Source organism: Microcaecilia unicolor, chromosome 4 (assembly GCF_901765095.1).
Source record: "Microcaecilia unicolor chromosome 4, aMicUni1.1, whole genome shotgun sequence".
NCBI lineage: Eukaryota > Metazoa > Chordata > Amphibia > Gymnophiona > Siphonopidae > Microcaecilia > Microcaecilia unicolor.
The window spans coordinates 231,638,954-231,654,596 of record NC_044034.1 but is presented as its reverse complement, the minus strand read 5'-3'; the positions used below and the strand labels follow the sequence as shown (position 1 = coordinate 231,654,596).

At 39.1% G+C, this 15,643-nt stretch overlaps 1 protein-coding gene across 1 annotated transcript in view; it reads right to left on the bottom strand.

Annotated features, from left to right (window-relative positions):
* The window catches only part of HERC2 (HECT and RLD domain containing E3 ubiquitin protein ligase 2), a 921,269-nt gene that overhangs the window by 416,297 nt on the left and 489,329 nt on the right, over positions 1-15,643 (bottom strand). The window contains 5 exon segments of the mRNA XM_030201308.1: positions 4,240-4,321; positions 6,883-7,060; positions 10,173-10,263; positions 10,933-11,076; positions 11,244-11,325. Coding sequence (XP_030057168.1) covers positions 4,240-4,321; positions 6,883-7,060; positions 10,173-10,263; positions 10,933-11,076; positions 11,244-11,325 — 577 coding nt within the window.

Below are 15,643 nucleotides of genomic sequence, written 5' to 3'. Positions count from 1 at the left end.
TTACCATTTTGGTCGCTCTTCGTTGAATCTTTTTTAATTCCGCTATATCTTTTTTGAGATATGGCAACCAGAATGGAATGCAATACTCAAGGTGCGGACGCACCATGGAATGATACAAAGGTATTCTAGTATTTTCAGTCTTATTCACCATCCCTTTCCTAATAATTCCTAGCATCCTGTCTGCTTTTTTGGCTGCCATCACACACTGAGCAGAAGATTTCAGCGTATTATCTATGATGACACCCATATTTTTTCTTCAGTGCTGACCCCCAACGTGGAACCTAGCATCAGGTAATTATGATTTGTATTATTATTTCCAATGTGCATCACTTTGCATTTGTCCACATTAAATTTCATCTGCTATTTGGATGGCCCCAATTTCCTAAGGTCTTCCTGCAATATTTCACAGTCCGCACGTGTTTTAACAACCTTGAATAGTTTTGTATCATGTGAAAAATTTGATCACCTCACTCGTCGTCCCGATTTCCATATCACATATAAATCATATATATATATGTTAAATAGCACCGGTCCAAGTGTAGATCCCTGAGGCACCATTTAACCCTACCCTCTGTTTTCAGTCCAATAACCAATTCCTAATCCATACCAGAACCTTGCCTCCTATCCCATGACTCTAATTTTCTCAGGAGTCTCTCATGAGGAACTTTTAAAAGCTTTCTGAAAATCTAGAAACACTACATCAACCGGCTCACCTTTATCCATATGTTTATTCACGCCTTCAAAGAAATGAAGCAGGTGAGGCAAGGCTTCCCTCCACTGAACCCATGTGACTCTGTCCCATTTAACCATGTTTGTCTACATGTTCTGTAATTTTATTCTTTATAATAGTTTCCACTATTTTGCCCGGCACCAATGTAAGGCTTACCGGTTTATAATTTCCAGGACAACCCCTAGAACCCTTTTTAAAAATTTGTGTCACATTGGCCACCCTCCAAATCTTCCGGTACTACGAATGATTTTAATGACAGGTTACATATTACTAACAGCTGATCAGCAATTTCATGCTTGAGTTCTTTGAGTACCCTTGGATGTATGCCATTTGGTCCAGGTGATTCACTGCTCTTTAATTTGTCAATTTGGCTCAGTGCATCTTCCAAGTTCACCAATATTTCTTTCAGTTCCTCCGCATCATCAAACTTGAAAACTATTTCCAGTACAGTCAGATCTCTTACATCTTCTTCTGTAAAGACAGAAGCAAAGAATTCATTCAGTTTCTCCGCTATGGCCTCCCTGAGCGCCCCTTTTGCTCCTTCGTGATCTAACAGTCCCACGGATTCCCTCAAAGCTTTCTGCTTCTGATGTAGCTGAAAAAGTTGTTACTGTGAGTTTTAGCCTCTGTGGCAAGTTTCTCTTCATATTCTTTTTTAGCCTTCTTTATTAATGCTTTGCATCTGACTTGCCAGTGCCCAGGGAAATATCAAATAAAAGGTTTTTTTTTTTTTAAATTGAAATGGAATAAAAACAGGCAACAGAAACTCAACAGAATTGCCTAAGCCACAGCACAGAGGTAACAATTAACCAGGTAGAAATAAGGAGAGAAAATGAAGAAGGTGAGCTTAAATATCAAATAAATCAGTTTTTTTTTTTAATGCAATGGAATAAAAACGGACAACAGAAACTCAACAGAATTGCCCATGTTATAGCACAGGCAGAAATGCAGAGAGGAAATGCAGAAGATGTCTTATTTCAGGCAGTGATGTTTCAGCTCAAGGCAGATCTCACAATGGACCATGTTGGTGTCCCTCAGCTTCCTATTTCAGGAGGTCAGGCAGCCATACCTCAGCATTTCAAAAACTGCCTCCTATAGACCAAGTAGGGGATGGGGAAAGGGAAATGGGACTAGATATACAGCCTTTCTGAGGTTTTTGCAACTACATTCAAAGCGGTTTACATATATTCAGGTACTTATTTTGTACCAGGGGCAATGGAGGGTTAAGTGACTTGCCCAGAGTTACAAGGAGCTGCATTGGGAATCGAACTCAGTTCCCCAGGATCAAAGTCCACTGCACTAACCACTAGGCTACTCCTCCACTCAAAGATGGGCAGAAGCCAAGTTCAGAAAAACACTTTTAAAAGCTCTTAGTAACAGAGATGAGTTTTCAAATGCAGTGCCCAGGTAAAGATCGAGGAATACAGGATAGTTAAGGATGCTAAGTAGACAGGTGGTTCCTAATCTAAATGCTCTAAAGGTAAGCACGAGAAGTTTGAAAATAATATGCTGTTCCATAAGTAACCAATGGAATTTTTTCAAAGGGGTGTGACGTGATCGAATTTCTTTGTGTGACTGATCATTTTAATAGCGGTGTTTTGAATTTTTGTAATTTCTTGAGGTAAACTGACAAGTAGCCCAGATAGATTATATTACAATAGTCCAATCTTGAGACCAAAAGGGATAAGACAAGGGAATGGAAAGGATTCTGATCAAAGTACTGATGTATATTATGTAACTGGCAAAGTACAAAAAAAGTAGCTTTGGAGAGATATAATATTTGAGGGGAACAAGTCAAATGGTAATCTAAAATGATCCCTAAATACCAAAAGGAATTGACTGGTAAGATGGATATACCAAAAAGAGTCAAAGGAGATGTAGCAGTAGATCATCCTCTGGGGAACCAGCAGGAGTTTTAATACCCACTGAATGTAGGTTATAAGAGGCCAACGGTTTACAAAAAACTTGATCTTCCTTCAAATTGTAAGGCTGTCCAGGAAGGATACTGGAATGCTGGTTTTGTATTTATGGAGGCATTCAAAATGACATCCCTGGTTTTGGCTGCAGAGCTGATATTTTTTTTTTTGTTGTTACATTTGTACCCCGCGCTTTCCCACTCATGGCAGGCTCAATGCGGCTTTATACAGGTACTTATTTGTACCTGGGGCAATGGAGGGTTAAGTGACTTGCCCAGAGTCACAAGGAGCTGTCTGTGCCGGGAATCATACTCAGTTCCTCAGTTCCCCAGGACCAAAGTCCACCACCCTAACCACTAGGCCACTCCTCCACTTCATAGAGACTTGATAGATAGAGACTTCTGGGCCCTTTGCTGTTTTGGGAGATTCCTGTCCTAACTGTGAAGACTGAGAGAGACGTAGACAAGTATGCTTTTGGGAATAGCATCTCCTTTGCCCTCCACTCTGTCACCTCCTAGAAGATGAGGCGGCCAGATTCAAACTGGGTCTAGAGAGGAAGATCTCACTATGCTGCTTTATGAAAGATGCAACCTTTTGAATTTTACTTCCAAAAATATTACCTTCAACATACAGCACATCAGCAAGCTTTTCCTGTTCACTGTACCTTAGGTCTGAGGCTAGAGCCATGAAAGACTCCAGGCACCAATACCTATTGGGGATGTTTTTGATGCCCTCCCGAAAGCTAACTTGGCCCATGCATTTTCCACACTCCTTCCCTCTGCCCACTAGAGAACAGAGTAGCTCAGCCTTCTATTGAGGGAAGGTGTCTGCAAATTCCTCCACTTTGTGCACCATGTTTCATAAGAACTTGCCCATGAAAAACACACTCTATAGGAAGGAGAAGAGTGTTCTGAAAGAATTTTCACCTAATAGCTTCCAGAGAGAGGCAGTGATGCTGGATGGGTGGTTGGGAGGAAGGAAAAACAGTAGGTGTAATGTTTGACCTGAAGGAGAGGAGAGAAAGAGATAGGGGCTGATGCTGGATTGAGGGAGAGGAAGAGAGAAGGGAAAATGCAGAACAGGGGAAAGTGAGGGAAGAAAAGAGATAACGGACATGATGGATTGAGGAGGGCAGGGAAGAGAAAAGAAAGGGGAAGATGCTGGACTGGGGGGAAGGGACAGCAGAGAAGAGAAGAGAAAAAGGACATGCTAGACCAGTGGGAGGGGAAGATAGAAAAGAGAAAAAGGAGATGAAGGACTTGGGGGAGAAGGGAGGAGAAGGAAGAGAAGGGGAAAAGGAGATGCTGGACTGGAGGAGAAGAGGGAGAAGGGTAAAGGGAGATGCTGGACTGGGGGAAAGAAAGAAAGAAAAGAGAAAATGAAGATGATGGATAGAGACAGAGAAGAAGGATAAGAAAAGGGAGCTGATGGACTGGAGTGGGGTAGAGAAAGAAAGGAAGAGGGCATCAATATATAGGCCAGAAAACCATGCACCAATCAGGTCTATATTTACAGTTTATAAGCCTTAATTATATCACAACTCTAGTATACTATATAGCAGGCAGTGTAAATACAGTAACATACATTATTTACCTTCATCTGATAAAGCCAGAGTCTGAGCATCTCTGCTTCCACATGCTACTTGAATTACTCTGTGACCCAGAAGTACTTTTACCTAAGGCAAACACATATTAAAAACAATATTTCAGAAGAATACAGATGTGCTTTTACATTTAACAGCTATTTCAAGACAGTAACATACAAAAGGAACAAAAGAATATCATGAAAAACCATAATTAAAAATAATGATCAAGAACAAAATGGTCAAATCTCAGCGTATAGTAAGTAAATCATTTTGTTCTTAATTAAGGGATTCTTTTACTAAGATGCAGTAACAGATTTGGCTCATACTAACAATTAGTGCATGGTAAATGATAAGACACATAGAAATATAATGGGTGTTTTATTTAGTGCACGCTAATCACTAGCGTATACTAAATCGATTATTATCCAGTACTAGGACCCCTAAATATTTTAAACTCCCAAATACTCAAATGAGCGCAATAAGAAAAAAAGAAAGAACCAGCATGCTAAATATATATGTATGTAATACTCTTTTCTATAGCAATGCTGGAAAGATAAGTATAAGAGGGAGTCTGTGCTCCATGGAGTTTGCAATCTAATCAAGACACATACACAATTAGACTGGAGACCTCATGTAGCATTTTGTTTCCTTGCTCTTTTGCTCTGGAATGTTTTTACCATTGTATATACACCAAGAATCTTCTTTACTCATTTTCAAGAAACATCTTAAAACCCTGCTTTTCTTAAAGGCTTTTGGGATTCAGACTTTGGGTGGAGTTGGTGACTTTGTTTCTTTTTCCTTTTTTGTCCTCTTCATGTGGTATGGTTTTTATATTACTGATGGTGATAAGTGGATTTCAAAAACATTATTTCATTTGTGCTTATATCGCTGGCCTTGGTCATGTTGATTGAGAGTGATCACATTGGAATGTAACATAATATCTTTTCTTCTTTGGGTCTCATCTCCTGCCAGCAAATCTTGTGACCACTGCCATACATAGAAGGGAAAAGAGGGTGGATGAGGGTACTATTATTTTAGTTCCCTCTTCCCTCTTTTTTCTACCCTCTCCCTCCTTAAAATTCTTGTCTTTGGGACATAGGTCCCTGTCACTGGCCCAACACAAGACCAAACCACTAAAGACCTGAGTGATCAAGATATTCTCCATAGACACCTAGTTTTAAATGGTGTATTTTAGTCATTTATTTCTGTTAACATAGTAACATAGTAGATGACGGCAGAAAAAGACCTGCACGGTCCATCCAGTCTGCCCAACAAGATAACTCATATGTGCCACATTTTGTGTATACCTTACCTTGATTTGTACCTGTCTTTTTCAGGGCACAGACCGTACAAGTCTGCCCATCACTATCCCCGCCCCCCAACCACCAGCCCCGCCTCCCACCACCAGCTCTGGCAGAGACCATATAAGTCTGCCCAGCACTATCTCTGCCTCTCACCACCGGCTCTGGCACAGACCGTATAAGTCTGCCCAGCACTATCCCTGCATCCCAACCACCATCCCCGCCTCCCACCACCGGCTCTGCCACCCGATCTCAACTAAGCTCCTGAGGATCCATTCCTTCAGCACAGGATTCCTTTATGCTTATTCCACGCATGTTTGAATTCCGTTACCGTTTTCATTTCCACCACCTCCCGCGGGAGGGCATTCCAAGCATCCACTACTCTCTCCATGAAAAAATACTTCCTGACATTTTTCTTGAGTAGGCCCCCCCTTCAATCTCATTTCATGTCCTCTCGTTCTACCACCTTCGCATCTCCGGAAAAGGTTCGTTTGCGGATTAATACCTTTCAAATATTTGAATGTCTGTATCATATCACCCGTTTCTCCTTTCCTCTAGAGTATACATGTTTAGTTCAGCAAGTCTCTCCTCATACGTCTTGTAACGGAAATCCCACACCATTCTCGTAGCTTTTCTTTGCACTGCTTCAAGAAGTTAGCTAACAGTTACAAGTGACATTAACCCATTAGTGCCAAATGTTCCCATAATAAGCCATATGAGAACAAATTGATTTGATACCCATATGGGGAACACTGGACACTAATGGGTTAAGCAGGTATAAATACATAAGCACTGCCATACTGGGAAAAGACCAAGGGTCCATCAAGCCCAGCATCCTGTCTCCGACAGCGGCAAATCCAGGCTTCAAGAGAGGAAAGCACACATTTCCCTTCAAGTTCTCCTAGGTCCAAAAAAAGAAGTTAGCTAACAGTTACATTAAGCAGGTATAAATGAAGACAGAGAAATTTTCACATGTACACTTGTGTTGTCACTGTAAAATACAGAATATATGTATATCTTCAAGAACTGCCCAAATCATGCCAGAACATGCCTCCTTTAAATTTGTGTATGCCACTTGCAGTAAAATTGCTACATATAATTGTACCTAAATCTTATAAAATCACCTCCTAAATGACCAAAGAACATCTTCATCACATCCCCAACACACCTGTTAAATCACTAAAGAGCTTGAATACAAAATTTTCTGTTCAACATTATCTATGGTATTTGATACTAATGTAAATGTTTATTCTGTAGATTTCTGTAATTACACTGTTTCCATAAACTTTCTTCAGCATTTAAAGCATTTTTCTCTGAATTGAAAAAAAAATTCTGTTTTAATGAATGTACCATCTTAGGTTTTAGCTGAGTAGTGTTGTCCCCATGTCCGAGACGGCCATATTCTCCAAGGCCCCATGTATACAATTCACCACTAGAAGTAATTGCAGCACTATGAGAACTACCACAGGCAATGTCACGTATTCGCTTGGTTTTTAATGCTTCTATCAATCTTGGTTTATCACAGTTCCTAAAAAAATAAAGAGAGACAATATTGGTTATTCTAAGATTGGTTTTATCATGTATTTTTGCTTTGCCTTCCTTTATTACCAATAGCAAATTACAAATATTCTTGAATTCCACAATAAACATCAAGTTCCATGCGGATTACAATGTGGATTTATACTAAATACAGAACCATTAGGCACTTTACTATAAAACAGGGCTTCCCAGACCTTATTGTCACAATCACAAACCTGAGTGAATATGCATGAATAAACATGCATATACTTAAAGAATAATTATAACATGCGCTAAGACAATAATGTATGATATTTGTTTCTTAATGTGCACTAAACAGCAGTATCACATATTATATTGCCATAACACTTTATTTAAAGTCACTGTGAATCCATAAGTATGATGCAAAGTATGCAATACATGCAAAGACTTCATTATTATGTAAATCAAATAATGCAGCTTGCAGTGAACTTTACAAGCTGCATTATTTGACGATAAATAATGGCAGCTCAAAGATGGCATTAATATTTCCTGTTTTGAAGTACTGGGCTGCTAACACAAACCCCAATGCTCTTAAGGAACCTCTCTTATAGGGGTTGGCTTGATTTGGCTGCAATTTAACTGCTCTAGGAAAATATACTGCGTTACAAAATTCCTAGACCCCTGATGCAGGCCGGTAGGGACGAAACACGACTCGTGTTGGGTCCCCCTTTTTTGCTTACTGTTTTTTGAATAAAGAAATTGTTGAGAACACCATCTGAGAGAGGTTGTTTTTCTCCACCTTTTTCGCTTGGAACTGAAATATGGATCAATTATAACACTAATTAAACATTTCCTTACTTTCTAAAAAGTACCTGAGAAGATCAGGACATATAGCTGCTCACAAGTTATCAAATGTAACTGTTTATAGGGCCTTAGCAAAGACATCCGTCTCTCTCTTCTTCCTGGCTAAGATTGGGGGAAAAGCCAGTAAAGTTCAAATGAAAATGAGCTCCTGGGCCAATCAGAGCCCAGAACAACAACAACATTTGAAAAAAGCTGGCCACCTCACTACAGGCATTTCCTCTTTCTCTGTGTTAACTAAAGAAGAAGAGGTAAGTGCTCAGTAACAGCTTTAAGCATAAACATGCACCAACTGCTGTCCAAACTAGAGAAATACAATTCAGAATTAATTCAGACATTTTTATTTATTTATTTGTTGCATTTGTATCCCACATTTTCCCACCTATTTGCAGGCTCAATGTGGCTTACATTATTCCGTAATGGCAATCGCCATTTCCGGAATGAGAAATACAGGAGGTATTGCATTAGAGTTCATAAGTGACAGAGTAGATTAAGCAGTCAAGTGTAGAGAATTCATATTCAGAATGAGAAATAGAGTGGTATTGCATTAGAGTTCATTCGTGAAAGAGTAACTAAAGCAGTCCAGTATAGACTGTTCTGTCACAAAAGAGAAGTTACTCACCTGTAGCTCTTCTTGGCATTAAATTTTAACTTAGTTCATAAGTATTGCCACTCTCAGGAAACGGATAATACCAGTGATGTATCACAAGGATCATTTCTTGGTCCTGTTCTTTATAACATTTTTAAAAGCAATGATGCAGAAAGGCTGTCTAGCAAGGTTTGCCTCTTTGCAGAGGATACCAAAATATGAAATATGGTAGGAACCCTTGATGGTGAGGTTAACATGAGGAGGGATCTAATGAAGCTTTGAAATGAGTGAGGGGACATAGCAATTAGATTGTAAGCTCTGTCGACTGTCTCTTCATGTTGAAGTGTACAGCGCTGCATACATCTAGTAGCGCTTTAGAAATGATAAGTAGTAGTAGAATATCAAAGGGGACAGACTAAGGAGTAATCAAAGAAAATACTTTTTACAGAAAAGATGATGTATATGTGGAATAACTCACAGGAAACAGAGATGAAGAATGCATTTAAATTCAAGAAAAAAATGGGGCAAATGCACAGGATCTCTAAGGGATAGTATATGGTATGGATGGGTAGACTTTATATATGCTTTGGAGCAGATATAAATACCAACATTTAGGTTTTTAATGTATGCACTCACTGCCACTGCAAAATTAGAAGCATATACATCCATTTTCCACTTGACCTTGGGAACTATGTCCACTGTGGATATACACACATAAATAATGTCTTTCTAAAATAGCTATTTAAATGGCTTCCAAAATGCCTTTCAAAATGACATCCTTACTTATGTATCAAATTTATGGACTATCAATGCTACAAAGCAGTTCACAAAATAAATGCAATCAATAAAATACACTAAATAAGCATAACCAAACAGATATAATAAAATAAAACAGTATTGGTGTTCATACACATTTTAGTAAACAGCCCCCTATGAAAACTAAAAGGACAATTCTTTAAAGGGCAATAAAAGTCAGGGCCCCAAAATCTATTCTAGGCAGTAAGCTAGTAATACTATAAGAGCAAATTCTTGCACCTAATTCATTATGGAATACTAGTTTAAGTCAGCAATTAGGTGTCTAAATTTAGGGATGACCACTTATATTTATTCTATGGCAGGTGTAAATAAACATATCTAAATGCAGTAGTTGGGCACCGAACTGACAGAATGCAATAAAGTGTGTGCCTAAATATTTGTCCAATCCCCACCCATTTGAATACTCCCTTTGCAATTATGCTCTAGAATACTTAGGCACCAAGTTATAAAATTGTGCCTGCCAATCTTATTGTGTGACTCCCCCAGAGGTGCAGAATAATGATGCACCTATAGAAATCCCATCTAGGTCACATCCCCAAATGTGGGGTTTGTGACAACAATTTGGGCTCCCGTCTCGCAGTTTGGTAAGCTCTGGCCTAAGTGCACTTAGGTGCCTAACTGCCGTTTCATTCCCATTTGGAACTTAACTTCCATTTGAATGCCAAATGTTAGGTGCCCTATACATAATTAGGGGGGAAGTAAAGTTTTCATGTAAATCCTAGAGCTTATATACCAAAATTTTGCTCTTATATGTCTGAGGGGGTTCTACCTCAATGAATAAAACTAAAATATCTGTTTGACTACGGCATGCATAATAAAAACATTTAGGCTAACTGCATAACGTCTGAATTATTAGCAAAGAAGATATCCTCACATTCTGCTGAAGTGTCCAAGCTTTCCATCATCGCCTTCACCCCAAGAAAACACCTTTCCATCAACAGTTAAAGCCATAGCATGCCGGCCACCTGCAAGGACATCAAGTATGAGTACTGTCACCTATCCCAGATCAATTGCAAGTAAGGTATTATATTCAAATTATAAAATAGATGCCAGTCCCAATGTAGATGCACATACTAAAAAGCTAGTATGTTCCAGGACAAGCTACTGAAGGAAATTTTGTTACACATTTATCCAAATTTCATAGTTATCACCACAGAGTTCATTTTCTATGGCACAAATGAAACCTAGGTATGAACAAAGTACTAAAGACACATAGCAAAACATCAAGCTAAAGGTCCACATACTTCTATTTTTCTGATAAACACTTATGCCCTGACATTCAGTTGTCAGTCGCATTCTCATCCAAGATCCTGTTATTTTTTTTTACTCTTTTAAGAGACATCATAATCATGAGGTAGAAAAATGGGGAGCTCACCTAGAATGTGCACATGACAAATAGTGAGTTTGCTATTAGTTTATAGCAATGGTTCTCAGCCCAGTCCTCAGAACACACCTAGACAGTTAGGTTTTCAGGATATCCACAATGAATAGAGTAAGACAGATTTGCATACAATGGAGGTAGTGCATACAAATCTTTCTTATGCATATTCAGTGTGGAAACCCAGAAGACCTAGCTGCCTAGGTATACTCGAGGACTGGGTCAAAACCTGGGTTTACACAGATAAAGATTTTACCTGAATGAACAGCCACCTTTTTCACTACATAATTACTAACTGCTGTAATCTGTCGGGGAAGAGGTACAGTGCCACTAGAAATACCCAGTCCAAGTCTTCCATTAGTGGCCTCTCCACATGCATACACTTTACCCTCTGCAGTCACTAGAGAGACAGAATTTACAAAATTATAATCAAAAACAGGTTAAACAGATAAAACATTATAGTTTAGTATTTATATTTATGGTTTAGTATTAAATGTGCTATTTATAAACTTTTAGCTAATCAGTTTCCCACAAGTTTTTATGTTATTGTGTTATTAGAATCTGTACCTGCAAACAGACTTTTAGATCCACCAGCAACCTGCACTACATTTAGTGCAGAAAGTGACTCAGAGAAAGATGGAACTTTTATCTGAAAATGAAAAAAGACAGAAAAGACAATATAAACTGTGAAATTAAAACTCAGAGCCAAAGCATTTTCTGAATGCAGAGGCCATGCTTAATTTTTCTTGACTTGTGTGGGCTTTGGTGTAATATAAATATGAAAAATATGGAAAGTAAAATAATGAGGATCCTTGGCAGGAGGGTCAAGAAGTTAGAAGAAGTAACAGAAGAAGTCTATTTGTCCTCTGAATTTAGGGTCTGCTGGATTTGTTTCAGCTGGTAATGTTCCACTAAATAATTGCTTCATGAATACATGGGTCTCCACAAAATCTAAAATCAATAAGAATCTGAATATTGCTTCTTGAAATGTCATAGCAACGTAGTAAATGACAGCATATAAACACCAAAATTGCCCACTCAGCCTGATCTAATCATCTGAACATTAAAGAAACAGTATTTCATCAAATCTGAGATACGATGTTGAAAATTAAAAGATTAATCTATCTATCATCAGTCCCAAAATCTTTAAAGATGGCATGAATAGTAGGGAGAGTGAAAGAGGCGGCAGCCTTTGGTCAGTTCTTGAGAAGAAAAATGCCTTAGACTTATCAGGATTAAGCTTCAGCTTTCTGGGATTCTAACCACTCAGAGACAACTATGAATTTAGAAGTAAGGTCTCAAAAAGTCTGAGGACAGATAGAACCAACATAGACTAAATTTTTTATGTTGTTAGCATACACATTTATAGTAAGATCAAGAGACTGGATCAAGCCAAGTAACGGTAACATAAAACTGGCTCTGTTGCACTCTACATGTAAAAGAATAGGAGAAACACAACATGTTTTGTTGCCGAACCAGAAATTGCCTCTCTGATAAATATAAAGAGAACCAGTCTAACACTATTCCCATAAGTACTATTTCCTCGAGAACCTGTAGTAACAGGGCATGGTCCATCAAATCAAAAGTGGCAGGCAGGTCTAATGATAGTAGAATAACAGATTTGTCACTGTCAAGATGATAAAGGACAAAGGTGGTAATTCCAGTTTGGTATTGTGGTACAGTCTGAATCCTGTATAGTGTAGGTGGAGCATATTTTATTTTTTTTCAAGGCAGTTTTGCAGTTGGTTATATGTAACCTTTTCCTCACGTTTAGAGATATAGGGAAGAATGCAACTGGAAGATAGTAGTAACACATTAATTAAAGATTACTTTGCTTGCAGTCTTTAATATGGGGGCATACATAGGCCTGTTCCTAAGCTGGGGGAATGAATCCTGAAGTGAAACATGTCATAAGCATGTTGTGTAAAAACGGAACAAAAAACAGTTTAAAAATAATTCATGAGGATACAAGTGGGCAGAAGATCATGAAGGGCATTAGTAAGTTTCATAGCAGTCAGAAGTCAAACAATTCTATCCCCTAGATGGAATATTAAAAACTGAGAGGGAATTACTAAGAGAGCTGATTCAGAGACAGAAGGTAATGGACGCAATGGGGGGGAGAGTGAAGAGAGATCTGAAGAGTGCTAATTTTGTCTGAAAAATAATTTCTAAAATCATTTGCAGAAATAGCAGAGGGAAATGAAGACTTTTGGGTAGTAAGTGTCCTAAGAATATAGTACAGCTTGGACACACTGGAAGCTCTAGATATCTGCATGGAGTAATAATTAAACACTTGGCTTTCTAATATGGTTTATTAAGCTACTATAAAAGAAATAACACAAAATTCTTTACTGGGGAACAGATTTTCTAATAACTATACTCTCTATATATTATATATTCATCACCATATTAACTATTTTTAGATTGATATTTGCAATTTAATAAAGAACAAACTTACTAACATCATTAAATCAACAATAACACAAATACACACACTCTCTCTCACACCCCACATTCATCTGTGCCTTGTGCCAGATCTTACTAATACATCATATACCTTACTACCACAGTGATCCCACCCAGCACTTCTTTTTACAAATAACAAGTGACAGTTGTTTTAACACATTCATTTAAATCATTTACAGCGTCCATTACTTGTCAACCACGCCTTACTGTACCAACTTCTTAAACAACTGTCCTGTTAAGCGCTTTGTTAATTATCCATATTGTATAGATTGTCCTGACAGCGTCCTTATCTGATCAACCACGCTGTACTTGATACCAACGCTGACATAGATACGGAGAGTTGATACAGCGGGAGGTCACAGGGCATGTGGGGCATGTATGTATTGCAGATATGCTTTGCAAACTGTTCAAGTAGATATACCCCACTCTGGTGGGCGGGTGTTTGAGTTGCAATCACGAACGGACTGCAATACTAGTCAGTGTGTATACGGCATTTGTTGCCCATGCGGGCTTTGGTACATAGGGCACACTATTTGCAGAATTAAGAATAGAATTGCACAACATCTTAGCAACATTTGCCTATCAAAACAAGAAGCTCCTTTAGTTTCACACTGGGGGATTGCAGGACACGCACTTCAGGATTTAAGGTTTGTGGTGTTATGCCAGTGTTACAACAAGAGGAGGGGGAATATCTCTTTAATGCTCCTACGTAAAGAACAACGCATGATATTTGCGTGGAATACCATTGCTCCCGCTGAATTGAATAAAGAGGTGGAGTGGCTGAATGTGTGAAGGGGTGGGGTTTCAATGGGTTATAAACCACTGAGAATTCAAGCACTCCATACGCATGCGCTAGTGTTATTTAGCTGAGGCATGGACGCATGGAAGTGCTATGGGGTCCGGTTCGCCTGATATCCATGAATTGAATGGAATCACTAATGGTAAGCTGATTACTGTTACTTATACGAGCAATTTGAGTGTAAGGGCAGCAGATACATACAGTTTGTGCTGATTAATGTGTTTTAGGAACCCGACCCCTGATGACGCTCAAGTAGCGAAACACAGGCTGTGTAGGGCGCGGGGTACTGTGTGTGATAGAGGGAGCTGTTGTGAAGACCGGCCTTGAAGATCCAGATGCAGCAGTGGAAACTACCAATGACAGTGAGGATCGTTGGTTGTGGAAAGTGAATAGTGGAGTGGAGGAGAACATTCTGGAAACAATATGAGTTTAATGATTGATTAATGGACAATATGAATAATTAACACAGCGCTTATTAGGATTGCTCCTTAAGAAGCTGGTATCAAATACAGTGTGCTTGATCAGATAAGGATGCTGTCAGGACAATCTATACAATATGGATAATTAACAAAGCGCTTAACAGGACAGTTGTTTAAGAAGTTGGTACAGTAAGGCGTGGTTGACAAGTAAAGGATGCTGTAAATGATTTAAATGAATGTGTTAAAACAATTGTCACTTGTTATTTGTAAAAAGAAGTGCTGGGTGGGATCACTGTGGTAGTAAGGTATATGATGTATTAGTAAGATCTGGCACAAGGCACGGATGAATGTGGGGTGTGAGAGAGAGTGTGTGTATCTGTGTTATTGTTGACTTAAAGATTTTAGTAAGTTTGATATTTGCAATTTAATAAAGAACAAGGTAAAATTAGTTCTTACCTGATAAATTTCTTTTCATTAGTCCCGACAGATCAATCCAGAGACTGGGGGGTTATGTCCCTCTGCCAGCAGGCGGAGATAGAGAGAAATTCTGAGGCTCACTATATGTGGTCAACACAGCCACCCAAACCTCAGTATTGTCGCTACCAAAGCATATGGTAAGAGACCCCACACTCCCAGGGCCAATCCAATTGCGTAAATGATACCCTACAACCGCAAAAGCCGGGAGGAACTCATGCAGCTCACAGGAAGTAAGATATTCGTTCCAACCAATGCTGAATCAAACGAACCATGTAAACAAAAAAACTTTAACATTCTGAAACAATAACAGAACATCAACTTACAGGGTGGGCTTCTGGATTGATCTGTCGGGACTAATGGAAAGAAAATTATCAGGTAAGAACTAATTTTACCTTCCATAGCGTCCCACAGATCAATCCAGAGACTGGTGGGATGTACCCAAGCAGTCATTACTCAGGGTGGGACCCCAAGACTCCAGCTGCTATCACAGACGTCCCAAACATGGCGTCCGCTCTAGCCGCCACATCCAGACGATAATGTTTTGAAAATGTATGGACCGACGACCAAGTCGCCGATCTGTAAATCTCCTCCAGGGATACTAGACCCGACTCCGCCAAGGAAGTTGCTAGCGCTCTAGTCGAATGAGCTCGAACCTGAAACGGCGGATCTTTCCTGGAAGAAATGTAAGCAGAAGTAATCGCCTCTCTCAACCAACGGGCGACTGTGGCCTCAGAAGCCTGTTGACCTTTTTTACGTTCTGCGAACAAGATAAACAGATGATCAGAACTACAAAATTCATTCGTTAC